The 27,397-nt window shown below is 44.6% G+C and overlaps 1 protein-coding gene across 1 annotated transcript in view; it reads left to right on the top strand.

Annotated features, from left to right (window-relative positions):
- The window catches only part of EIF4G2 (eukaryotic translation initiation factor 4 gamma 2), a 1,765,983-nt gene that overhangs the window by 686,929 nt on the left and 1,051,657 nt on the right, over positions 1–27,397 (top strand). The window contains exon 8 of the mRNA XM_044059276.1: positions 18,457–18,622. Within this exon, the coding sequence (XP_043915211.1) occupies positions 18,457–18,622 (166 nt within the window). The remainder of the gene's footprint in view (positions 1–18,456; positions 18,623–27,397) is intronic.

Genomic DNA, 27,397 nt, shown 5'->3' with positions numbered 1-27,397 from the left:
GTACCAAAATTCAAGCTGCTCACTCTACAGCAACTTCTTCCCATGCTGGGCAAGGAGTCTTGGCTGGTAACATTGAACCTCAAGGAGGCATACGTGCATGTCCCAATCAGACAAAATTGCAGAAGATACCTCAGATTTCTTGCAGGTTCAACCCATTATCAATTCTCTGCATTGCCCTTTGGTTTATCTACTGCGCCCAGAGTATTCACGAAATGCCTGGCATCAGTAATTGCCTACTGCAGACTTCAAGGGATACAAATATACCCTTATTTGGACGACTGCCTGATCCAAGCGGACAGCAAGCACATTCTTCTGAAACATCTGGCTTATGTAATAATGTTATTAAACTCTCTGGGATACACAGTCAACAAAGAGAAATCAAGACTAATACCCTCTCGGAAGATAATTTTCCTGGGTGCCAATTTGGCCCAAACACCCAGATGGCCTACCTCACCCCAGAGAAGCAAGGGCAACTAATTCAATATTTCAGAACACTGGCAAATTGCACCAGGCTGACTGCAAGGAAAATCCTGCAGGCTCTGGGATTCATGGCATCTTGCATCTTACTAATCCCATGTGCAAAGCTGCATATGAGAAAACTACAATGGTACCTAAAAAACATGGTCTCAACACAGCCACAGTTTGGAAACAATAATACCACTAATTCCATGTCTGCAAAAGGAATTTCTGTGGTGGGCTCAAGCATGCCAAACAAACACAGGTCTTCCATTCAGCAAGCCTCAGGCAAATCAGGTCATCACAACAGACGCCTCAGACTACGCCTGGGGGGCGCACATGACAGACCGGTGCATTCAGGGCAAATGGACCCAAAAAGAAAAGCACCTTCACATCAATCAAAAAGAAATGCTAGCAGTGATAAATGCTATTACGGCTTTCAAGGACCATCTACAACCAGGTCAGCTATTGATAAGAACAGACAACACCACAGTTATGTGGTACATAAACAAGCAGGGAGGAACACATTCTTATCCCCTATGCAGACTGGCCATGTCACTTTGGAACATGGCCATGGACTTACAAATGGAACTACAAGCACAGTACTTGCCAGGCAAGGAAAACACGCTGGCAGACAACCTAAGCAGAAATATGACATATCCACACGAATGGAAGTTGCATCCAAAAGTTTTTACAGAAATAATCCAAAAATGGGGAAGGCCAGACATAAATCTCTTTGCCTCCCACAAAAATCATCAATTGACAAAATTCTGCTCAAGGATCTTCCATCCAAAGGCCTGGAGAGTGGACACTCTCTCTTTCAGTTGGACATCAATGACAGTTTATGCCTTCCCACCTCTTCCTCTGCTGCCCAAAGTCCTATTGAAGACCAGAGCAGACAGACCAAAGATGATCCTCATTGCTCCGGACTGGCCAAGGCAACACTGGTACCCACTCCTGAGGAGCCTGACGCATTCCCCACCATGGACCCTGCCTCTAATGCCTCTTCTTCTGACTCAGCACAGCTTCAAAACTCTTCACAGTCAGCTGAAAACACTCAATCTAGCCGCATGGAAGATTCCTTAACATCGCAGCAGGCCCTACTCTCCAAGGAGGTGCAGGATGTCATTTTGGAGGCCAGAAGGCCATCAACTAGAAAAGCTTACTCTGCAAAATGGAAACGTTTTGTGTTTGGAATGAGAAAAGGGCCAGTGCCCTGGAAAACTGAATTTACCTCAAATACTACAATATTTGGCTGAACTGCTAAGCAGTGGACTTTCGTTCTCCTCCATCAAAATCCATGCCTCAGCCATTTCTGCAGAATACAACACTGATCCACCTTTATTCTCTCACCCTCTATTAAGACAGTTCCTCAGAGGGGCTAAGAATTTAAGACCTCCAAGAAAACAACCAATGCCTGCTTGGGATCTTAATTTAATTCTGGAAAAACTGACTTTGCCTCCTTTTGAGCCAGCTGCCTCATCAGATTTACAATATTTGTCCTGGAAAACAGCTTTCCTTCTGGCTATCACTTCAGCTCGTAGAGTTTCAGAACTACAGGCTCTTATGGCTGTCCAGCCTTTTATCATCTTCCACCAGGACAGAGTTTCATTACGTACCAACCCATCCTTTATGCCTAGGTGGTATCCAGGGTAGCTTTAAATCAGGTCATACATTTACCTACGTTTTATCCTAATCCTCAAAACAAGGGGAGAGGTTACTGCATTCCTTGGACATCCACAGACAACTGCGTTATTTGGACAGAACAAAGCCTTTCAGAAAATCAGAACAGCTTTTTGTGGCCTATGCGGTAGGAGTTCAAGGAAAGTCAATATCCAAACAGACAATCTCAAAATGGATAGCCCACTGCATACGTTTTTGCTATTCCTTTCATGGCAAAACTGTACCTACAGGCATTAGAACTCATTCTACCAGGGCCACAGCCACCTCTGCAGCCTTCCTCAGAGGAGTTCCTACCAAGGACATTTTAGAAGCAGCCACTTGGAGTTCTGTGCATACCTTCTCTAAGCACTGCAACCTACCATTATACTCCAAATCTAGAGCAGGCTTTGCCACTGCAGTCTTGCAGGGCATTTTGGCGGCTCCTAGCTCCACCTAGCTCCACCTAGTGCCTACCACCCCTTTCTTAGCTTTGGGATTCTACCCATCTGTTATGACTGCAGCTGTATGCATGATGAACATAGCACAGTTTTGTACCTACCATAAATGTAGATGTTCGAGTGCTAATACAGCTGCAGTCCAGGTTTCCCTCCCTCCTTCCCCTCTAGGGGTCTTCTTTTATGATGTATTTGCTTGCAACTACTGGTCTTTGATTATATTGCATTGCATTATTACATAATTTTAATTATTGCCTTCTTTCTGGGGGCACCTGACATCTTGGGCAAGAAAAACTGAAGAAAATGGCATCGGCTGGTTCTTTTATACCCCTGTCGCACTGACGTCAGGGAAGAAACGACGACAACCGACGCCGGACCTAGACTTTGGAATTCGGCCGACCGAGGACCCGCCTGACGGCAGGAGAACCCATCTGTTATGACTGCAGCTGTATTAGCACTTGAACATCTGCATTTATGGTAGGTACAAAACTGTAGTTTTTCTTGCGGCATTGATTTTCTATTCCTATTTTGCAGTATTCTTGAGATTTCCTGCCCTTAGGCGACTTGTACGTCGGCTCATATACAAAAGATTCAGCTTGGCTGTTGCAACTTTATAGGATGTCTCACGTGGGGCCATAAACCAGGGGCCTTAAATGTGATGTCTGCACACACAATCCTCAGAACTTTTCAGCCGCAGACTGACTCATTGTGTTCACTCCTTCACATCGGACATCTCTAAAAAGCTAAGTTAACCCATTGGGGTTTTTTTCTTCACATCTTATTGTTATTGCTTAGACTTGGTTTGTTGTAGCAATTTATAGCCGATGTCAGGTAAAAAGGGTAAATGCCAATGTGGGTGCCAGATACCCCACAAAGACTCCCATGATCAGTGTGGTTTCTGCTTAAGCCGGGAGCACGACCATACCACTTTCTCCATTTCTTAATCGTTTGTGCCGAAGACCCTACGCAGCCATCTTTCAGCGCTTAACCTGTTAGAAAACCAGCACCTTAAGCGGTTAGCCCTAAGGATGGATCCCGCCTCGGAGGCCACGTCAGAACCCCCACGTAAGAAGGCCAAGTTTCCCAGGCTCTCTTTTTCTGCCACTCCATTACCGGACGCCTGTCTGCTGCCAGTTTAGGAGCTGAGGGATGCCCGGTGGATCAGTCAACTTTGACTGCCTTTGTAGAAGCCGTTGATTAGCCGATGGCCGGCACGTCCCTGGAGCCAACCCAGACTACTGTCAAAGTTAAGGGGTAACCAGAATCTGTAGAGCTTCCAACCGGGATCCTGCCTTCGGTAACCGTCCCTATCAGACCCGATTCCAGGCCTGCTCAGTCTACCCCAACAAAAAAGAAACCGAAAACCAAGCATACCTCTTCAAGTGCAGAAGGCCTACCTGACTGGCAGTCCTGGACTTCCCTGATGCAGGCCTTTATGGCCCTTAGGCCTTCAGCCTCATCCTCCACTGCTCTACCTTTGCTCAGCCCTAGGCTTGCTTCAAACCCCCCCCCCCCCCCGCAAAAAAAAAAAAAAAAACATCTCGGGTTAGGGAAGAAAAGTACGATACATCCTTTTCCTCTTCTGAGGACTCAGTATCTTACACCTCCCAAATTGCTTCACCCCAGGAGTAGTATTCTCCTGATGAAGACTCTATAGAGGGAGATTCACCCCCAGAGGGTATCACATTTTGTGAGACTATCACCAAAATGAAAGAGTACTTCAAATGGGATACTTCACAAGTGTTTGCTAACCAGAAGAGGTATTTTGAGCTTCAAGTGGAATCCCCCTCCCGTTCTGCCCGGTCCACCAGTCTTACCCAGCAGTGATTGTCACCTATCCTGATAAGCAATCCAGACCCCTTCCGTCTGCCCCACAGTAAATCTCTGGATAGGGTTGGTAAGAAGGTCTATACCTCCTCCACTTTGGCTTTCAGAGCCATTAACTATCGGATGCTTATGACTAAATATGCCCACGAGTTGGTCTCTCAAACCTCTTCCATGCTGGCCACTATCCCCGACTGCCCCGCTAAGGCTAACATCTCCCCCAAACTTTCTGTGGCTACACAAGTAGCCAGACACACTATTAGATGCAGCTGTGATGCTGCAGAAGCATCTGCTTGCTCTGCAGCATCTGCTTCAGTTCTCAGGAGATGCTCCTGGCTAAGACTTCAAAGTCCTCAAAAATTCTGGGCTGGTATCAACAAACTTCTTCACCCTGGCCATTCCAAAACACCAACTCCCTCTAACCTCACTCAAACTACACCCAAACAAATTGCTGACACTTTCACTCATTTTTCTTAGACACTGTCACTACCCTGGCATCAACTTTATCTCCAAAATCCACTCCAGTACCTCACTTCCTTAATGATAAACCCCCCTCTTTCAAATTACAACCTGTCTCGACAGACCTCATCTATACCTTACTTACCAAACTTAAACCATGCACCTCCTCAGCTGACCTCATCCCAGCTGAGTACCTACAAATAGGTACCAAAGCACTAGCCTTTCCTGTCTCCATTTTAATAAACCGAACTATAACTGAAGAAACTATTCCTACCCTCTGGAAGGTCTCTCACATCATTCCACTTCATAAGGGTGGTAACTCGAACGAGCTCTCTAACTTCCGTTGCATAGCTCTTCTTTCTCCACTAGCTAAAATCATGGAAAAATGTGTTCATAGGCAATTACTTTATCATCTCCTCCAAAATCATCTTCTAGCAGACTGCCAACATGGCTTTAGACCTCATCACAGTACCACCACTGCTGTATTGTCATTCACTGACAATATTAATAAAAATCGGAACAACTTACTTTCCTCAGCTCTATTTTTAGACCTCTCAAAGGCCTTTGATATGGTTAACCATCCTCTCTTACTAAACATCCTGCAATCATTTAACTTAGACTCTCAGACTATCCAGTGGTTTTATTCCTACTTGGATAATAGACAACAAGCAGAACTTTGGGAAAATCCCTTATCTTCTCTTCTACCAATCAAAATAGGAGTACCACAAGGCTCAATACTTGGACCTCTCCTTTTTTCCATCTTTATCAACAACCTACATCAGTCCATTCCATACTCCATCTGTATTCAATATGCCGATGACTCTACACTGATATGTTCAGCTTCCTCCCCAACTGAGCTTCAAGTTACTACACAAAAAGTCTTCACAGCAGCCGAAATCTGGTTTCACCAATACTGCCTCTTACTGAACCTCAAAAAGACTAAATTATTACTTTTTACACCTACACAAAAATCATCTTCTTTTACATTTAACATAACTTCTAATAATGGCACTGTAATATCCCCAGAACCCACTACCAAACTCCTTGGGGTCACAATTGACCACGATCTTAACTTTGATTCCCATATTAACTTAACCATCAAGTCAGTCAATAGAAAACTTGGATCACTCTATAGGCTTAAACCCTACCTCACAATCTTAGCCAGAAGCACTATAGCACAAACACACCTACTCTCCACTCTTCTGTATGCCTCGCCTATCTTTTCAAACTTATCTAAAGCTAATTACAATAAACTAGCAACAGCATACAATAATATAGCCAGATTTGCAACAGGAACCCCCTTTCGCACCCATCATTTCTCTAATCTTAAACAACTAGGCTGGCTCGAACTTCATAATCAGATTCTACTTAAGCAATTAACCATCACCCACAAAATCTTCTATCAGCCTTCAAATACTACTATGCTTAACTCTCTTATTACACCTTATAAAAACATCTCTTCCTTACGCTCTGCCACCAAGCTTCTAGCAGACTCCTTCAAATCCAACAACAAAGCTGGGAATAGTCTATTTGCCAACTGTATTGCACCTGTCTGGAACAAACTTCCTAGGGAAATTACTGCAATGACCTCATTAAATACTTTCAAGAAACATCTTATCTGTCTAAATTCCCAATGGCTCTGCCCTTGTACTAACCCTGATTAAACTTTTTTTTCTCCTTTTCCATCTTCCACACTGTCTAATCTTAACTAACTTTCTTTAGCGCTGTTTTTCCAATTTTACTAGTAATAGAGAGAGAGAGAAAAAAAACAAATGTGTGTGTATATATATATATATATATATATATATCTATATATATATATCTATATATATATCTATATATATATATATATCTATATCTATATATCTATATATATATATCTATATCTATATATCTATATATATATATCTATATATATATCTATATATATATTATTTTTTTTTTTTTTTACGTATATGTTTCTTTTTTCCTAACAATGTTACTTGTACATTTTATTCTTTTGTATAGCAAGCATAATATCTGTTGTCCTTTTGTGGAGCTTTTCTCCCCGGGACTCTACTAAAAATGGACATGTATCCAGCTGGACTAGCCCGGTCAACAAATGTAAAATAAAAATAAATAAAATAATAAAAGTCAAAGATCTTGGATGCCACCCTGGACCGCAATTTCCTTTTTGGAAAGCAATCTGCAGATCTTTTTAAAAATCTGCAAGAAAAAAATAAAGAACTGCACGATGTAAAACATTTATTGGTGTCCCCTATTCCCAAGTACTACAGAAACTATCCAGCTAAAGCCACCTTGTGAGGCGACGCCCAGGCGGGTACTTCCTCTTCCAGATCTAGAAGAGGTGCAAGAAGACCCACCACTTCCAGACCTACTGCCCTGCATCCTCAGCCTAGACCGCCTTTTCAGGACAGAGGAGGCACCAATAATGCATGACTGCCTTGCCCCCCACCACTCTGTCAGCCTCTCCCAATGCCTCCCCTTCTGGGAAACCATAACCTTTGACAAATGGGTACTGTCCATAATACAAAAAGGATATTTCCTCTCCTGGAAAGTAAAACCACCCACGAGAGCCATCCCTTTCCCTCCCAAAAACCAACAGCATCTCCTTCCACAGGTTCTGACAGACCTTTTGAAGCTGGGTTCCATAGAACCAGTCCCCTCAGGGCAGGAAGGAAAAGGTTTCTGTTCCCGTCTCCTCTTGGTTCCCAAAGATGGCCCATGGAAGACCCATCTTAGACCTCTCCTTAAGTCTTTACCTTCAGGTGCCCACCTTCAAAATGCTGTCGCTTCCAACTCTGCTACCACTCATCCCAACCAAGGCCTTCATGGCCACCTTGGAACTAAATGAGGCCTACTTAAACATACCTATCAGACCTTCCCACAGAAGATTTCTGCGTGTCTCTGGGCCCTCTTCTCATTTCCAATTTACTGCTTGGCCCTTTGTTTTGTCCACTGCCGCCCCCCCCCCCCCCACACACACACACACACACACACACACACACAGACACTCATACACACAAGTGTTCATGAAATGCCTGGCCCTGGCCATTGCTTTTTGCAGAACACAGGGAATTCAGATTTACCCCTGTCTAGACATCTTAATACTGGCAGTTTTACCCATCTAGATGACATCTTAATATTGGCAGAGTGCAAAGATACCCTTTCAAATGATGTGCGCTTCACCATGCCCCTTCTACGAAATCTAGGTTTCACCCTCAATCTTCCAAAGTCTTCCTTGAACCCAGATCAGGGCAAGATTTTTCTGGGTTGCAGAATCCGACTGGACAGAATGAAGGCTTTTCTTCCACAAGACCTGGTTCAGTCCTCTACTTCCCACTTCAAAGAACTGCTACAGACACAGGTATAACTGCAAGGCAATTCCTACCAATCCTGGGCGTAATGGCAGCCACCATAACTATTCACTGGCCAGAATGCATATGCATAAGCTGCAGTGGTACCTGAAAAACATTTGGTCCCTGCACCAGAATCACCTGGAGCAAGTAATTCCCCTCCTTACCTGTCTAAAGAAAGAGGTCAGCTGGTGGATCCAACAAGTCCAGCTAAACCCGGGGCTTGCAGTCCAGCCCCCCCCCCCCCAACTCAGTAGTGCATACAGATGCCTCAGATTCAGGGTGGGGAGCCTCAATGGCATCTTACAGGGTTCAAGCAACCTGGCACCCTTCCTTGAGGGTCAAACACATCAATGTGAGGGAAATGACCGCAGTCTTATTAGCTCTAAAACCATTGCCCCGCTGCTTCTACCAGGGGTTTTTGAAATAGTAACACACCAGCACTGTGATATGGTACCTCAACAAGCAGGGAGGGGCAAAGGCATATCAGCTGTACAGACTAACCCTGCTTATATGGGATCTAGCCTCTCCACAGGTAACCTACATTCCCTCGCAGGATAACAAGCAAAACAGATGATCTAAGCAGGACATCCTCTCCACAACATGAATGGATGCTGGACAGGACTGTCTTCTTAGATATTGTCCTTAAGTAGACCTGTTCGCCACCTCCCAGAACAGGCAGCTGCAGACCTTCTGCTCAAAGACCTACTCCCCTGTAGCCTGGAGGGTAGACGCTTTCAACATCTCCTGGGAGGCGAAGTTTCTTTATGCCTTCCCCACCTTCCCACTGATTAAGAAAGTCCTCCTGAAAATCAGGAGAGACTAACCGAAAATCTTGTTAGTGACTCCCTACTGGGCAAGGCAGCACTGGTTCTTCCTACTTCACAATCTAGCCAAGGGCAATCACTAAAAGTTGCCCAGCAAGGTGGACCTTCTAACACAAGACCTAACACAAGAAATGGGAACTCTCATCCACCCACACTTGCAGATGTTGTCCCTGACACTCTGGGTAATGAACTTTTTGTCCCATTCAGGCACCAATACTCAGAGGACGTGCTTTCAGTCCTGGGGAGGCCAGGAAACCTACAACAAGAAGGTCATACCTAGCTAAATGGGAACAATTTAATAAGTAGTGTCTAGACAAGGGAAGAGGCCCTTGCATTGCTGACCCCCCCCCCCCCAAGTTCGTTCTTTTGCGTCAACTGATAAAAAGTTGACTATTCAGTTGAAAGTACACCTTTCTACAATATCAGCCTGCTTGCCACTAAGACCCTCCCTTGCTAGCCAGGCTCTATATAAAACTCTTCCTTAAAGAGGTGTTGCCCATTAGACCTCCAGAAAAGCCTATCCCTCCGCCCTGGGACCTTAACTTCATCCTGGAAAAGCTCACCCAACACCCATTCGAACCTGCTGGGACAGCTTCCCTTCAGATGTGTACATGGAAAACAGTTCTACTAGTGGCTGTATAACCTCAGACAAGAAGGGTTTCAGAGCTGCAACCCCCCCCCCATACTACGTTCCACAAAGACAGGGAAACCCTGAGGACTAACCCCTCCTTTATGCCCAAGGTGGTCAACGATTTGTCATTAAACCAATCTGTCAACCTTCCCACCTCCTTTCCCTCTCCCACCAATGAAAGGGAGAAGATGCTTCACTCCCTGGATGTACACAGACAACTAAGCTTTTACATGGACAAAACCAAATCCATTAGGAAATCAAAATAACTGTTTTCTTCCATCCCAGAGCATTGGCCAAGGCAGTCTCCCCACAAACCATCGCATGTTGGATCAGGAAAGCCATCTGTCTTTGCTACTCCCCACCATGGACAAAATCCCCCAGTGGGAGTAAAAGCCCATTCCACCAGGGCAATGGCAGCCTCCAAGGCTTTCCTAAAAGGTCTACACATGTCTTCCATTATGGAAGCAGCCAACATAGTCCACTATCCACACAAACCTAACACTACAAGTTAGACCAGGTCTCCAGAGCGCGTGCAGGATTCGCCAGGGCAATCCTACAGGGCTTTGTAGAATCATCTTCTGCATCCGCCACCCTTTCTTACAACTAAGCTGTGGTAACCTCTCTCAACAGGAAATCAGCAACATAGGAATAGAAAGACATAGAATAGTTGTGTAAAATCTTACCATAACCATAGATGTCCTTCTCTTCCGTATTGTAGTATTCCTTCTCACCCACCAGTAACCACCCCCCCCCCCAATTATTCTCCTTTTTATGCCAGCATGTCCATAGGTCCTAATCTCATACACCTTTCACCCTGGACCTATCAGTACTGCAGAAAGACCCCAGGGTCCCATACCTGACACCATTGGCACCTCCTCCTGCTGGGCCTTCTACTCGATCTGCTGAGCTTCAAGTTCTGAGGATTGTGCGTGCAGATGTCCTATTTAAGGCCCCTGGTTTACGGCCCTACGTGTGACGTCTCATGCAGCTGCAACAGCCAAGCTGAAACTTTTGTAGAGAAGGCGAAGTAAGAGTCGCCTGAGGGTGGGAAATCCCACAGCAAGAATACTGCAACATGGAAGAGAAAAAGGACATCTATGGTTATGGTAAGATTTTACATAACTGTTCTTTCTTGGAAGACTGTTTTGTTGGACTTCTGCCACATGGGTGTCTGAACTTCAAGCTCTTAAGGCTGTTACTCCTTTTTTTAGTTTTCCATAAGTATAGGGTGTCCTTTTGTACTAAATCCTTTTATGTCCAAAGTGGTAAATGAGTTGCCTTGTAAATCAGTCTATTTATTAGCCCACTTTTTTCCCTTGTCCATGTTCTGCTAGTGAGAAGGTTTTGCACACTTAAGATCTGGAACTGTCTGTGTACATCCAATTTGGATAAGATGAAAGGTTTTCACAAATCTGATCAGCTTTTTGTTACCTTTCATCCTTTATCTTTAGGCTTGGCTGTTTCTAAGGAAACTGGTCTTGGATATCTAAAGCCATTTCTTTTTGTTTTTATGGCAAGAGTGTTTCTTTTGTTAAGGCTCATTCTACTAGGGCTGTGGCTTTAAGGGTTTAAGTACTAATTCTATTTTTGAAGCAGCTACCTGGACTTCTGTGCAAACTTTTACCAAGCACTTTAAGTTGGATGATGTGATCTAGAGCTGGTTTTGCTAGGGCCATTCTTCATGGATTCTTAGAAGGCTCTGCTAGTCCTTCCTCTTCCCTCTGTCCATCCTGAGCTTTTGCGCACTCCTTGTTGTAAGGAATACTGGAGCAGTGAAATGGAAAGGCATAGTACAGTTGTGTACCATAATTGCAAATCTTTCTGTTCACTGTTGCAGTATTCATTCCGTCCCTCCTCCCCTTGGATGTCATGGATGCATCTGCAGTCATAACAACTGGGTTGTCCTGTCGTCAGGCAGCCCTTCAGTCGGCCGGATTCCAAAGTCCGTCATCTCTGTTGGTCTTGCCATTTTCCTCAGTCTTTCCGTGGAAGGCTGTTGCAAGTTGTGCAGTGAGTCGGATCCAGAGATTACTTCTACGAATACTGCTTGAAGACTTCGTTGGGGACTCTTTCTGCCTCAGCCGATGTCAGAAAAGTTAATAATTGTTTAACCTGGGGAAACAAATACCTCATAAAGATTTCCACTCTTATTGTCTGCCTTGTTTAGCAGCCTGTTCGGCCTGTGCTTCTTTCAACCGCAGAACAGTTTTGGTTCTGATTTGGATCCTCCGACTACCCAATCTGCCAAAAGATAAAGACCGACACGAAACCGAAAACTGATCAAAGTACAGCTGAATCTATCTCTACAACTGAGGCCCCTGCTACCACTCTTGAATCGGCCTCAGAAATTTTATCCACTACGGTGGTTGCCACTGACTTATCAGACACCATTCCCTTGGATGTCTCTACCCAGCACGTGGTGCTGCTAGGCCTCCAGCAGCCATGTCCATTAAGGCCTTCGCCAGGGCTAAAGCAGCCAAGACTACTAAAACAGTGCCTGTTAAACCCCCTACAACCAGGCCCTCTTCTAGTTCTCAAATGCTTACTCTGGCAGAAGATTTAATTTCATTAATTAGAGGATCTCAATCTCACCCAGACAGGGCCTCTCAGCCCCCAGAGAAGAGACCTAGGGCAGAGCCCCCTGAGCCAGTGTCCTCTGATTCTGCCGATGAATCAGACATAACTGACCAGCCAGAGGCTCCTTTCTCCAATTTTGAAGATTCTGATGCTGAAGAATCCATTCCAGCTGGTTCCCCACCAAATGGCAGCAACAGGAATTTTCAGACTCCAGAAAAAGACTTAGGACCTTTCTGCACCTCCCACAGCACAGGCCCTTAGCTATACCTCCTGTTCTCTCTGTGGTGGATGATGCTTTCAATGATGTTTGCTCCGCTCCAGATTCTTTACCCCCAGCCCCTGCCAAACCAGACAGATTTTACAGGGTGCCAGATACTCATCACCACCTTTACAAGGCCCTGCAGACCCGAAACTATATCCCAGGGTCCCAAGGCAGTAGCGACCATAGCTAAAACCCTATTCCTTCTGAAAGGGAAGCAAGGTCATTAGACAGATGGGGTAAAAGGTCTACACTTCAGCTACTCTCTCAGCTAGAGCTTTAAACTGTCAGTTTCACATGATACAATACCAAGAGTTTATGCTTGATCAGTTAACTAAAAAGCTAACCACTGATGAATCTCTTGATAAGAAATATGTATTAGAAATGGTAAATAACATACAACAGGTTAGTAACCATTCCTTAAAATGTGGCTATGATGCACTGGAGGCTTCATTTAGATCAGCCATGACTGGCACAGTGATAAGAAGGCATGCATGGCTAAAGGAGCAAGCTTTACGGATCATGTTAAAGCTAAGTTGCTAGATGCTCCTATGGATAAGACAAGTTTGTTTGGTACACCTGCCCAGCAGGTTATGAAGAAAATGGAAGAAAAGGCAAAATCTGTTCAAACGGTTAAAGATTTCTTGCAGGTTCAACCCCAAGGTTTAGCAGGAACTGACCTGCCAAAATTGGTCCTTTCCTGACTCCACAAGATCTCAAAGGGGCAGGAATAGACTTTCCAGAGGCAGAAACCAATCCAGAGGAGGTGCCTACAGAGGACGACAGTGGCAAGGTAACAACAGAGGCACAGACACAACCACTGCCACTACATCAACACAACCACAGTGACTTAACCTAAATCCGCCTACCAGGGAACAAATAGCAGCTCCTCTAGGCGGAAAGTTAACCTTATTTTCAAAGAACTGGCACTATATAACAAAAGACAAGTGGATTTTACAAACCATAGATCAAGGTTACGGTTCCACTTCCACACTTTACCAGTCAAAGAGGAATGCCAAATCTACCTCCAAATCAAAAACAGAGGCTCTACAACAGATAATGGAGTTAGCAAACATGAGAGCTGTGGAAAGAGTGCCAACAGCAGAGCAAGGAAAGGGTTCTACTCCAGACTATTCCTAGTTCCAAGAAAGGAAAAAGTTGGAGACCAATTCTCGACCTGTCCACCTTAAATACATACATCATTGTCCCAAAATTCAAAATGCTGACCCTACAGCAACTTCTTCCCATGCTGGGCAAGGAGTGTTGGCTGGTAACTCTAGATCTCAAGGAGGCATACCAATCTGCAGAAGATACCTCAGATTTCTTGCAGGATCAGAGCACTATCAATTCTCAGCATTGCCAGAGTATTCACAAAATGCCTGGCATCAGTAATCGCCATTGCAGACTACAGAATTCAAATTTACCCATACCTGGACGACTGCCTGCTACAAGGGACAACAAAAGCAAGCTGACAACAGATTTACAAAGGGTCATTTACTTGCTACAAGCACTGGGATACACAGTCAATTTACAAAAGTCAAGGCTGATACCATCCCAAACAAGGACATTCTTGGAATTGGACACAGTAAAACAAATGGCATTCCTAACTACAGAAAAACAAAAAGAACTCCCTCTTTACTTCTTGGCACTAACAAAACTGAACAAGTTAACAGCAAGAAAAGTACTGCAGGCCTTGGGCTTCATGGCATCATGCATAATCTTGGTCCCATTTGCCAGACTACATATGAGAAAACTACAGTGGTACCTAAAGAATTTATGGTCCCAACACAGACACAGCCTAGAAACAGAAATCCCACTAATTCCATGCTTAAAACAGGAGTTCCTATGGTGGGCTCAGGCATGCCAGTCAAACCCAGGCCTACCCTTTCGCAGATGTCAAGCAAGCCAGACCATCACAACAGACGCTTCAGACCTAGGATGGGGGGCCTACATGCTGGACAAATGCGTGCAAGGATTGTGGACACAGGATCAACTTCACCTGCACATCAACCTAAAAGAAATGCTGGCAGTAAAACTGGCAATCCAAAAGTTCAGACCATTTCTCAAAGAGGGCCAGTTGATGATAAGGACAGACAACACCACAGTCATGTGGTACATCAACAAACAGGGAGGCACTCATTCATACCCCCTATGCAGAATGACTTTGGAGCTGTGGACCCTGGCACTGAGCTACAACATCCAGTTACAGGCAATATTTGTACCGGGAAAAGAAAATACTCTAGCAGACATATTAAGCAGAACCACATCGGATGCCCACGAATGGAAGCTGCACGGACATCTTCAAGACCATCTCAAAGAAATGGGGAATGCCTCAGATAGATCTATTCGCATCACCTCTCAATCACCAGCTCAAAAACTTCTGCACAAGGACATTCCACCCACTAGCATGGAAAGTGGATTCGCTCTCCTTCAGCTGGAAAGGCCTAACAGCATATGCATTCCCACCTCTTCCCTTGATACACAAAGTACTACTAAAAATCAAGGAAGAACGTCCAAGGATAATCCTGATAGCTGCAAACTGGCCAAGACAACACTGGTACCCACTGCTGAGGAGCATGTCTCGGAACAATATGTGGCCAATACCGCTGATGCCTTTGATGTTAACTCAGAACAACTACAGCATCATACATCCAAACCTAAAACGTTGCAACTGACTGCATGGAACATCACATAGCAGCAGCTAATCCAGAACTTTCCCAAAGAGTTAAAGACATTATTCTTGAAAGACCTTCAACAAGAAGGAACTACGCTGGAAAATGGAAAAGGTTTGTCATTTGGAGTACTGAAAGAGGAAAAGATGTGTCAAACATAGATATGCCTAACATTCTGGAGTATCTGGCCGAACTTCTTCATTCAGGCCTGTCCTACTCCTCCATCAAGATACATGCATCAGCCTATTTCAGCAGAATACAGCTTTGATCCACCTGTTTTTTTGCTCAGGCAGTTCCTCAGAGGAATCAAGAATGTAAAACCTCCAAGGAAACCACCATTACCAGCTTGGGAGTTAAACTTTGAGCTAGAAAAGTTGACACTATCACCCTTTGAACCAGCAGCAACAGCAGACCTACAACACCTGTCATGGAAAACTGCTTTCCTACTGGCAATTACTTCAGCAAGGAGGGTTTCAGAACTACAGGCCTTAATGGCAGTGCAACCCTTCCTAATCTTCCACCAAGATAGTGTCCATGAGGACTAATCCTACATTTACGCCTAAGGTGGTATCCAGAGTGTCTTTAAACCAGACAATCCACCTACCTACCTTCTTTCCCAACCCACAAAACAGAGGGGAAAGAATACTGCATACCTTGGATGTACATAGACAGCTACGCTACTACTTGGACAGAACAAAAAGTAGCAGAAAGACTGACCAACTTTTTGTGGCCTATGCAACAGGAAGGGAAGGAAAAGCTATTTCCAAACAGACAGTCTCCAAATGGATAGGAAATTGCATACGATTCTGTTACTCCTTCCATGGAAAACCAATTCCACAGAACATAAGACCTCATTCTACAAGGGCAACAGCCACTACCACAGCCTTCTTACGGTGGCAACCAAAGACATTATTGAGGCGGCTACTTGGACCTCCGTGCATACATTTGCCAAGCATTATAATTTGCCTCTATATTCCTGATCCCGAGCAGGGTTTGCCACTGCTGTACTGCAAGGGATCCTAAACACACCATAATCTACTTTTATCCTCCTCCCCTAGTTGGCTATGGTATTCTACCCAGTTGTTATGACTGCAGATGCATCCATGGAGGACATAGTACAGTTTTGTACCTACCATAAATGTAGATGTCCGAACTGGATAGCATCTGCAGTCAGGATTACCCTCCCTCCTTCCCCTCTGTGGTACTCCTAGGGTGTTTACCCTCCTAATAGCTAGCTGGTGGGGGGGGGGGGGAGTCTTTTATGGTGTATTTGTTTGTATATATGTACATACATGCTTATTTTTGTGTTTACCTCTTATCTTTTGGAAACATTGGCATCTATCCAAATTTTAGCCTTCAAGAGGGCTACTGGCATCTGGGGCAAGAAACACTGAGGAAAATAGCGTCGGCTGATGCCTTAGACCAACAGAGATGACGTCGGGAGAAGTGCGACATCAGCCGGACCCGGACTTTGGAATCCGGCCGACTGAAGGGCTGCCTGACGACAGGACAACCCAGTTGTTATGACTGCAGATGCTATCCAGTTCGGACATCTACATTTATGGTAGGTACAAAACTGTACTTTCTTTTTCCTTTAGGATGTACTGGTTACCTGTCTAATCCTTTGACTGGCGTTTCTACTGGGGGTCTCACTTCTGAGGATGGTACTTCCAAATGTCACCTTTATATGCCCTGTGCTGTATGCAGGGAGCTTATGTGTTAGTGTATCCTTAGCAACCGAATGGCTTTGGCATACTCTCCAGACATTGGGCCGCCCTTGGCAGGGGATCCCTATTGTAAGGATTACTGCAACAGTGAAGAAGTCATCTACTGTTATAAGATTTTACAGAACTGTACTTTCTTAACATAACTACTTACTCCTTCCTATCTAACCAAGGGCAATCATCATGGATGGTCGTGCTCACTCAGCCAAAGAGCTCTGTTATTTAAAACTAGAAACTCAGAATTTGACACATTGGATGATTGGCTTCTAATGCCCTTTAAGCACCTTTATTGTTATTTTGCAGATAGTAAAGGGAGCATTTATATTTCAAAGTGGAAAAATTCTGTTTGGTGCCACAACAGAGGGCAAGACTCTTATCAACTGGGTATCCATAACATCCTCAAATATTTTTTCAGATCCTTAACTTTGGAATAGCGTACACCCCCATCATTTTGGCATGTGGCAGTCACTTCTGATGATTTGTCAGTGGATCCACCTCTTTATGTTAATGAGGTCAGACGATTCCTAAAAGTCATCTTTCATATCATGTCTTCAAGAAAATTATTCATCCTCCTTGGGATCTGAACTGTGTCCTCAAAAGCTAAACCTTCCTCCTTTTGTACCACCAGAGTTTTCATCTTTATAAAGTCTTCTGTATTCTGAAGATGGACCCATTTAACAGATGTTAATGCCACTAGCAGGAATTGTAGCTGCTAGTTGTGCTGGATTTCTCTCCTGAAGGGAAGAGTTAGCTGACCTCCCAACCTTGATTGGACAAGTTTAGGCTGTATTCCATATTGGTTATGACCTGAAAGACCTACGAAATATGTAGAAATGTTGTGACATCTTGCCATAATTTTGGATATTGTGATTGCTCATGCACTTGTTGCTCCTCCTGTACTGTGCCAAACGTGGCCAGGGTGGGTAAACCATATACCCCTTCCTTCCTTTCTAATCTGATACTCAGAACAAGGAGATTTGCTTGGGACAGGTTGCCAAAGAAAGACTTTAATTCTCTGACAGAAGGCATCCCTGGGACAAGCCAGTGTAGCAGCTCTGATATAGGCATGATCTTTGCTGGGGGGTTTGAGGGCAGGGGAAGGATCAGAGAATATAAACCTACCAACTAAAAATGTCTGAGGTAAGTTGGTGTCTGCCTTGCTGGGGAAAGGGTGTTTACTCTGAATTAGACCTGATTGTTTTCATCAGTGGCAGAGATCTATAAAAGTTAAGACTTCAACAGAGACCACACTCGGTTCCCTGCATTTGTGCTGGAAAATGCTTTCACATGCCTTTTATAAACCATCAAAAAATAGATGTTGAAATCCATTGTTAACTGGAAATGGAAACTTTGTTTTAAAAAAGCATTGAGTTAAAGCAGTTCAGGTTCTGAAAGGTTTTTGCAAAATAACTAATTGTTTTGTATCCAGCACAGAGTAATACTTTCAGATTAGTGTTGTCTCATTTTTGATAATCAAGGAAATGTGGAACAAGCCTGCATTTTGCCGTGGTCTTGGACCATCACTGGTAAAGCTGCTTTTTTCCTTCTCCTTAGTGTATGATAAAAGAGACAATCCCCTCAATCCTGAGGAGGAGGAGCAGCGGGCTATTGCCAAAATCAAGATGCTTGGCAACATCAAATTCATTGGCGAACTTGGCAAGCTTGATCTTATTCACGAATCTATCCTACATAAGTGCATCAAAACAGTAAGTCTTGATTTGTGTTGAAGTAACCCATTGTGTGTGAGTCTGTGTTAAGTGTTGCAGAGGTATGATATCTGCATGCATAATATGTTACTGTTTGTATAGTCTGTAGTACCAGAACTTGGTCATGGAAGGTCTGATGTCCACCTGTACTTTCAGAGCTCAGCACTCTTCCTGCTCCAGGTTGTGTGAATGTTTGGGGAGAATGGTGACTGGGTGATGTTCTTCATGTTTCACTGTTGCAGTCATCACACTTAGGCTGTCCGCCTTGCGGTAGCCTTCAGTCGGCCTGAATATCAGAGTCTTAGTATTTCTGCTTTGGATGCTGTCACTTCTGTGACGTCAGGGGTATAAAACAGGCAACCGACACCATTACATCAGTCTTTCTTGCCGAGGAGGAGCCCGAAGCAGAAGCAGTTCGCAAGTGCCGACTGGCCACTACCTGAAATTTTCATTTTCGAGTTTATAATCCTGAAGTCTTCTAAAGCCAAGTACCCCATTGGGGGTCCTTTTTTCGTGTTCTAACAGATGTCAGAAAAAGTTAACAATTGTCTTACCTGTGGAAAGCAAATACCTCACAGAGATTTTCATTCTTACTGCGTCACCTGTTTAGGCCTAGACCACGATGCCCCTCGCTGTCGTTTTTGTGCCTTGTTTAACTCCCGAACCATTTGCCGGGTTATCTTGGTCGTTAAATTCTTTTGCTGCTGTTCTCTGTATTCCAATATGGCTTCATTAAAGCATTCGACTACCGATCTTCCGAAGGCCCAAAACTGCCGGCGATGCTTCCGTTAAGCTAGTCGCCAGTCTGCCGGTACTCCGTGAGGTGCCTTTGCAGTCCCTGATGCCTGCTTCTATGGATTTGCAGACCTCTGCTGAGACCCATTCGGAGTCCAGTATATGCCGCGAGATGCTTTTTTGACTATGGAACCTGCTGATGTCTCTACCTTTGATGGGTCTGGAGCCGCTGTGCAGGCAGCGGCTTCTGAGGGTGTATTCCGTCCTACCGATGTTCAAATCAATCAGACGGCTTCTTTTTTTAGCCAAAACTACCGAGTTTCTTAGGCCCAGAGTACGCACTGCACCTAGAAAACCAACGACCAAAGCGCATGCTCAAGCTGCCATGCCAGAAAAACAAATGCTTAGAATGGCTGAAGACCTTATTACCCTAATTAGGGTAAGCCAGCCTTCCCCTGCTAAGAGACCAAGAATTTGAGTTTCCTTCTGACTCTGCAGACCAGGAGTCCACTGACTCTGACCCTTCTGAATATCAGGATATGCCCTTATCAGCCTTTGAGGATTTAGATGCAGAGAAATCCATTCCCTCTGCCTCCCCTACAGAGGATTTTTCTTTTGGTGAAACCTTGCATACTTTGAGAGCATTTTTACTGGGAATGCTAAGACTACCCTCAGTCCAAAAAGAGACTCAGAGAATTTTTAGTTGCCTCAGCACAGGCCTGTAGCTATACCCCCTGTCCAGGATGATGTAGATGATGTTTTTATGGAATCCAGTCTTATTCTAGACGCATTACCCCCGGCCCCTAGGAAACCTGACTGGTATTAGAGTACCTGATTCCCACAAATTTCTTTTCAGGAATCCTACTGCTGATCCAGAGACCATTTCCCAGGGACCTAAAGGTATTAAGGCTACTACAGCCAAAAATCCTACCCCTTCGGACAGGGATTCCAGAGCTTTAGACAGATGGGTAAGAAGGTGTATACCTCTGCAACTCTTGCCATCAGGGCATTGAATTGCCAGTTTCACATGTTGAAGTACCAACAACATATTATGGAACTAATTAAACAAAAAATAGTATTTCCAGATTGTGCAGAACATAAAGATTTACAAGCGCTAATGCATTCTGCAAACCAGGTTAGTAAGCATACCTTGTAGTGTGGCTTTGATGCCCTAGAAGCATCTTGCAGGGTTGCAGTCACAGGTTCTGTACTGAGAAGGTATGCTTGGCTGAAGGAACAAACCTTGCTAGATCATGTCAAATCCAAATTACTAGACGCTGCTTTAAATAAGGACTGTTTGTGTGGCACCAAAGCAGAAGTAGTTCTTAAAAAGATGGAAGAAAAAGCTAAATCTATGCAAACTGTTAAAGAATTCTTACAAGTGCAACCACCTAGAATTCAGTAGGCATTGATCTTCAGAAAACAGGTCCTTTCCAGCCCCTTCCAGGCCTTCCCAGACAAGACTCAGGGGAAACAGGCCACCCAGACTACAGTCACAGGGTATGCAGAGATCTAAACAATGGAATGCCCCCACCCAAAAACAGGGAGTGGTAAGCCACCCCCTATGGAAAAAGCTCACAATGACTTCTCAATTCTCCTTCCCATCCCTCCCAACTGCTTGTGCCCCTAGGAGGAGAACTTGCCCTTCATGCAAAAAAATGGATGTCCATTACTCAGGACTGATGGGTCCTCTACATTGCATCCCAGGGGTACAAATTATACTTCCATTCACTGCCCAACCCCAAGCAGGTTTCCAGACCTTCCTCAAAAGCAAGTACTGTCCATTCTCAATATCAGAGCTATTCAACCTGTTCCAGTAGAACAAAGGGGTCAGGGTTTCTACTCCATACTTTTCCTGGTGCCCAGAAAAGAGGTCTCTTGGCACCCAATCCTGGATCTTTCAATTCTCAACACCTTTCTGGTGGTCCCAAAATTCAAGATGCTTACCCTGCAACAGCTTCTCCCTATGCTAGCCAAGGATGCCTGGTTAGTCACTCTAGACTTAAAAGAAGGTTATCTGCACATCCCCATGAGGGAGTCATGCAGGAAATGTCTACTTTCAGGGCACGCTCTATGCACCATCAGTACTCTGCACTTCCCTTTGGCTTATCTACTGCACCCAGAGTATTCGCAATGTGCCTGACTCCAGCCATTGCATACTGCAGGCAGAGAAATATCCAAATTTTCCCATACTTGGACGACTGCCTGATTCAGGCGGACAGTCAGGAATTGCTACTTCAGCACCTGGCATTTGTAAAAAGCCTTCTCACATCATTGGGGTACACCATCAATGAAAAGAAATCACAACTGGTATCCAGTCAAAAGATTGTATTCCTGGGAGCAAACTTGGACACAACTTCTCAGCATTTCTCACTTCAGAAAAACAGGTCTGTCTGACAAACTATTTCAAACAAATGGCCACCAGAAGCCAGCTATCTGCAAGAAAAATACTTCAAGCCCTAGGGTTCATGGCCTCATGTATTCTGCTTAATTTCATATGCAAGACTCCATATGAGGAAACTTCAGTGGTACTAGTCTTTGGTGCCAACTTTCTCAGGACCTGGAAACAGTCATTGCTATCATACCTTGTCTAAGGGCAGAGTTCCTTTGGTGGGCAGAAGCATGCAGCCACAACAAGACTGCATTTCACTCAATCATTCACTACCCAAACCCCGACAACAAGACTCATCAGACTATGCATGGGGGGCTTACATGGCAGACAAATGCATTCAGGACCACTAGAGCCCAGGGCAGATTCTCCTGCACATCAATCAAAAAGAGATGCTAGCTGTACAGAATGCTCTGACAGCTTTCAGATACCTAATCCTTCCAGGAAAATGACAGACAACACCACAGTTATGTGGTACATAAACAAGCAGGGCAGAACCCATTGTTACCCACTCTGCAGGTTAGCCATGGCTCTGTGGAACACAGCCTTGAGCAACCAAGTGCATCTACAAGCTCAGTTTCTGCCAGGCAAACAAAATTTACTGCAGACTACTTAAGCAGAAATCTCCTAGACCCACAAGAGTGGAAATTGGAGCCCAACACCTTCAACCTTCTGATCCAGAAGTGGGGAACACCAGAGCAGGACCTCTTTGCCTCCCCTGAGAACCACCAGTTAAGCAAATACTGCACCAGGAGCCCTCACAGCAGGGCCTGGAAGGTGGATACCCTATTCTTTCAATGGGAAAATCTCTCAATTTATGCCTTCCCCCTCTGCCCCTTCTCTCAGAAGTACTACTCAAGATAAAACAGGACAGGCCAAGTGGAATTCTTATTGCCCCAGACTGGCCACACCAGCACTGGTGCCCACTCCTATGCAGCCTGCCAACAGTGCCACCCTGGCACCTACACCAGACTCCTACCCTGCTGTCACAGCAGGATGGACAGATTTTGCATCCACAGTTGCAAACCCTGAACCTTGCAGCCTGGCTTATCCCTTGAAATACCCCACCAGCAACCCTCAGCAAACAGGTGCTGGACGTCATTCTTGAAGCCAGAAGGCCTAGTACCAGGAAGTCCTATGCTGAAAAGTGGAAAAGATATTGTTCGTGGAATCAGTCTAAAGAGAGGACACAGCAGTGCCCTCCTTACCTCTAATCCTGGATTACCTAGCAGAGCTACTCCACAGATGCCTGTCCCTTTCCTCCATAAGATTCATGCCTCCTCAGCTCATTATAATACTGAGCAACCTCTGTTTTCTCACCCTCTCATCAAACAGTTCCTGAGAGGGGCTAACAACTTAAGGCCCCATAGGAGAGCATCCACCCCTGCCTGGGACCTTAACTTTGTACTGTAAAAGCTCACGCTTCCCCCTTTTGAACCTGCTGCCTCAGCAGAGTTAAAATTCCTCTCTTTGAAAACAGCCTTGCTCTTAGCCGTAACTTCAGCTAGAAGAGTGTCTGCGTTACAGGCACTTAATGGCTGTGGGACCCCTCATTATTTTCCATGCTGACAGGGTTTCCCTCAGGACTAACCTGTCCTTTATGCCTAAGGTGGTGTCCAGTGTGGCTCTAAACCAATCCATCCATTTACCAACCTTCTTCCCTAACCCTCAGAATAAAAGGGAAAGGATCCTGCACTCCTTGGACGTGCACAGACAGCTCAGGTTCTACCTTGACAGGACTAAGCCTTTCAGAAAATCTGACCAGCTGCTAGTCAGCTTTGCTACAGAGGTAGAGGGTTAGGCCATTTCAAAACAACCCATTTCCAAATGGATAGCTCACTGCATCCATTTCTGCTACAAGCACCATGGAAAACCTACCCCACAGGGGTCAGAACACATTCCACTAGGGCTACTTCCACCTCTACAGCATTTCTCAGGGGAGTCCCTACCAGGGTAATTCTGGAAGCTGCAACCTGGAGTTTCTGTACACACCTTCAACAAGCATTACCACTTACCTATTTTTTCCAAATCTATAGCTGGATTTGCTACAGCCATCTTGCAAGACCTACTAGCCAGCCCCAACACTTCTTGACTGCCTCCACCCATTTTCGGCTTTGGGAATCCACCCATGTTTGACTGCAACAGTGAAACACGAAGAACATAGTACAGTTGTGTACACTTACCATAAATGTAGCTGTTCGAGTGTATTCACTGTTGCAGTCCTGGTTTCCCTCCCTCCAGCCCCTGGTTTTCTCTGTCTTTCTACCTCTCTATCCTCTCTATGGCCATTCCTAATGGTAATTGGTATTTATTTTTACTGGTGGTATTCCCCACCATATACTAGCTTCCTGTTTGGGGGCTTCTGACATTTGGGGCAAGAAAAACTGATGTAATGTCGTCTGCTGCCTGTTTTATACCCCTGACGACCTGTCGTCATGGAAGAAGCGACCGCATCCAACGCAGAAATGCTAAGACTCTGGTATTTGGGCCGACTGAGGGCTTACCTGCAGGCAAGATAACCCAAGTGTGATGACTGCAACAGTGAATACACTCTAACATCTACATTTATGGTAAGTATACACAACTGTACTTTTCAAAGAGTTGGTTGTACTAATCACTCTTGCAGTACTTATCTGTGGGATATCCTGCCAACAGAAGGCTGAAAGTTGACCCAGCTTCTATAGTTGTACTTTTCTCCAGTGGCTGTCTCCCTCATACTTCAACAGATGGGCGTTGATAGTATAAGGGGGTGTTTGCAGAAGCCATCTTCAGATCTTTCTCGTCACTGCCACAGTATGGTTGCTTGGCTTTTGAGCTGTTTTCAGTTGGCCTGTTTCCCAAGGAAGGCTGAGTTGAACTAGAGGGAGTTTTTTTCCTTCATAGTTAGTGTGTACCATCTGATAGTGATTCTTAATTTAGAAGTGGATCTTAAGGAAAACTTTATCAATTGTGGGGAAACATTCTTCAAGAATGAGTTGTATTCCCTTTTGCCTTTTTCTGTTTTGGTATAACTTGTATGGTTTTGTTTGCATTGTACTAGGTTCATTGGACAAATGAAAGGTAGGCTAAATCGGTCTGGGCATTAACTTCTCAAGTAGTGCATCAGGAACAATTCTGCCATAACATCATCCGAGGCCTCCGGTAAATGTGTGCACAAACTGAAAAGCAACAGTAGGGAAACACAGACCATGCAGAATCCACTAACCCCCCCCCCCCAGTTGTGATGATTCCAAACCCCATTGTGGTGTGTTTGTAGCCCTGACTTGGGAAGTCTGTTTTAGTTGAGGCTTTTGGCATGACCACGTTAATCGCCAGCCAACTCAAATTCTTGAAGTGTCAGCAATACCTCCTAATAGCAGAATATACAGTCCTCCCCGTGACTGTTTCTGGTACCCGGACTGAGGGGCAGATGAACTCTTTTTTGTTTTTTTGTTGGCCGATTTTCTTCTGCCGGTCTCTGATGAAGCACAGGATAAGGTGTCATTTGTGTTTAATCTCTTACATATAACATCTTGTGGAGGACATCCCTAAAGATGAAAACCCAGTGGGAGTCTAAGGAATATGAACAGTTTCAGCCTAGTTGTAGCGCTTTCTTGCGTCTGCCTTGACCCTACAGCCGCTGTCATTCTCTCTTTTATACCAGAGCTGTTCAGATGTCATATGTATCAGGTCTCTGGAGGCCCTGGCTCCCAACACTTTCCATCTTCAGCAAGGATGAGGACATTTTATCGTAGTTCGCAAGGAGGTTCTAAATATTAGAAGTCCTGTTTCCAAGCTTAAGTCCAGCTGCAGTGAAGGCTGTCTCCACCAGAGCAGTCCACTCCCTTGGTGCCATCTTCAAAGACATTGATTTCCAGATTCATCTTGGAGGCTGACACTTTGAATCTACTCTACCACTTGGTGGAAGGGTGTATGGAGGTCCAGTTTTTCAGGTCTAGGACCTTCTTTGCTAGATCTGTCCTCTTGTGACTGTTAACACCATACCGCTCAACTTGCAGACATTAAAAGTGGAGGGAAAGGCCCTTAGAAAAATAGGAATATCCAGCTAAAACATCTAATTAGCCTAAAATTTGAATACAAAATAGCACCCTTCCCACTTCTAGTAGGAATGTGGGATATTACTTGAACATGTGTGTACAAAAAAAAGTGACAAAGATGGGAAAACATATAAGCACACTGTTTAAAAAAAGATGGGAAAATATAACCGTGTAAGATGCGTTTACTTTAATAAACTGTGGCAGAATTCTACCTCACAAGGTCATGTTTTTGCTTTTAGGAAAAGGAAGATGTGTCCTTTAAAATGTTCTTCATAGTCAGTATTGCAGTACTATTCCTTGGGATTCCCTGCCATGCAGAAGCCTGCGACTGGATCAGTCTCCAGAGTCATGGTGTAAGAACTGTCTTCAGTTCTTTGTAAGTGTGCAGTCCAGTGTGCTTCTCTTGTGTTGCATATGCTTGCAGTCCATTGGTTGTCTTGTGTTTTCAGAGTTTCTCTGCTTCTAGATATAAGTACCTTGTTGGAGAAATTTCCAACATTCAAAAAAAGTTAACTTTTGTTTGTCCTGTGGGGAAACAAATCCCACAAGATCTTCACTTATTTTGCTTGTTTTTCTTGGGATCTTGCCATGACTTTTCTCTAACTGCTCTGATCGTGCCAAGTTTCAAGCAGAAATCCTTTTAACTTATGGCCGAGGTACTATTCGCTCTTGTGGAGTCCCTGTCATCAGCTTCTTTGGTGATGTAGCAACCTCCGACTTCAGCTCCTGCTATCACTCTTGGCCGCTGGTGTGACCTCTGAAAGAGACAGCAGAATATTTAAAAACAAAAAAAAAAAAAAAAATGGGGATTCGGAGGCTGACGAAAAATAGGCAGCCAGAACCCTGTGAGATCCACTGGAGGCTGCCACAGTCCTCGGGCTACCGACGACTACCACGGTTGTCTCATGCATGTCATTTGGGTCTGACTGCACTATGCAGGCACTAGCTCTGATGTTTGAAGTTGTTCAGAGGGAGGCCTTCTGTCTCCCCCAACTTCCAACAATCTGACAGCCGCATTCCCTCGGCCACGGATGTTAAACTGTCTGTAAAATCGAAGTGCTCCCACCTTGGCCTTGCCTCCATCAGGATCTGGTAAAGCTAGCACAGGAATGTATTGCTTTTATTTAAATGTAAAGTACACACTCAACATTTTGAGGCTTCTCAGATTTTGACTAAAAGAACAAGGAGTAGCCTTCCAGGACCAGGATTCCTCATCCTCTGAATATGAGGAAGAGCGGTCTTATTTAATTTACAACCCAAAACGTACCCTGACTTCTGATTCTTATAATCTTCAGCTTCCCCACCCAAAGACCTTTAATCCGGAGGTGCATTACACAAAATGAAAAGAACCTTTTAACTGGGAAAGCAGCTCTGCCAGGCACAGGCACATTACAGAGAACTGTTAAGCTTACCTTTTCTTAGACCATTGTCTATTCCCCCCCCAGTACATGTACTAGATGTTTTTGAGGTATAGCTCAGTTTTGAGGTAAAACCTGTCTAGTTTCCTAGGTGCAGGTGGTAAAGTGCTTGACTCGCACAAGCATGTCTACAAAAATCCCAGAGATGATCCCCTCTGTGGTCTCTACTGTATCTACTAAAGGGGTTCCCAAAGTACTATCCATGCATCC

The sequence above is a fragment of the Protopterus annectens genome, chromosome 17.part0 (assembly GCF_019279795.1).
Source record: "Protopterus annectens isolate FY-2018-M chromosome 17.part0, PAN1.0, whole genome shotgun sequence".
In the NCBI taxonomy this organism is placed as follows: domain Eukaryota; kingdom Metazoa; phylum Chordata; order Ceratodontiformes; family Protopteridae; genus Protopterus; species Protopterus annectens.
The sequence above is the reverse complement of the archived record's forward strand: the minus strand, read 5'-3'. Positions and strand labels throughout refer to the sequence as shown.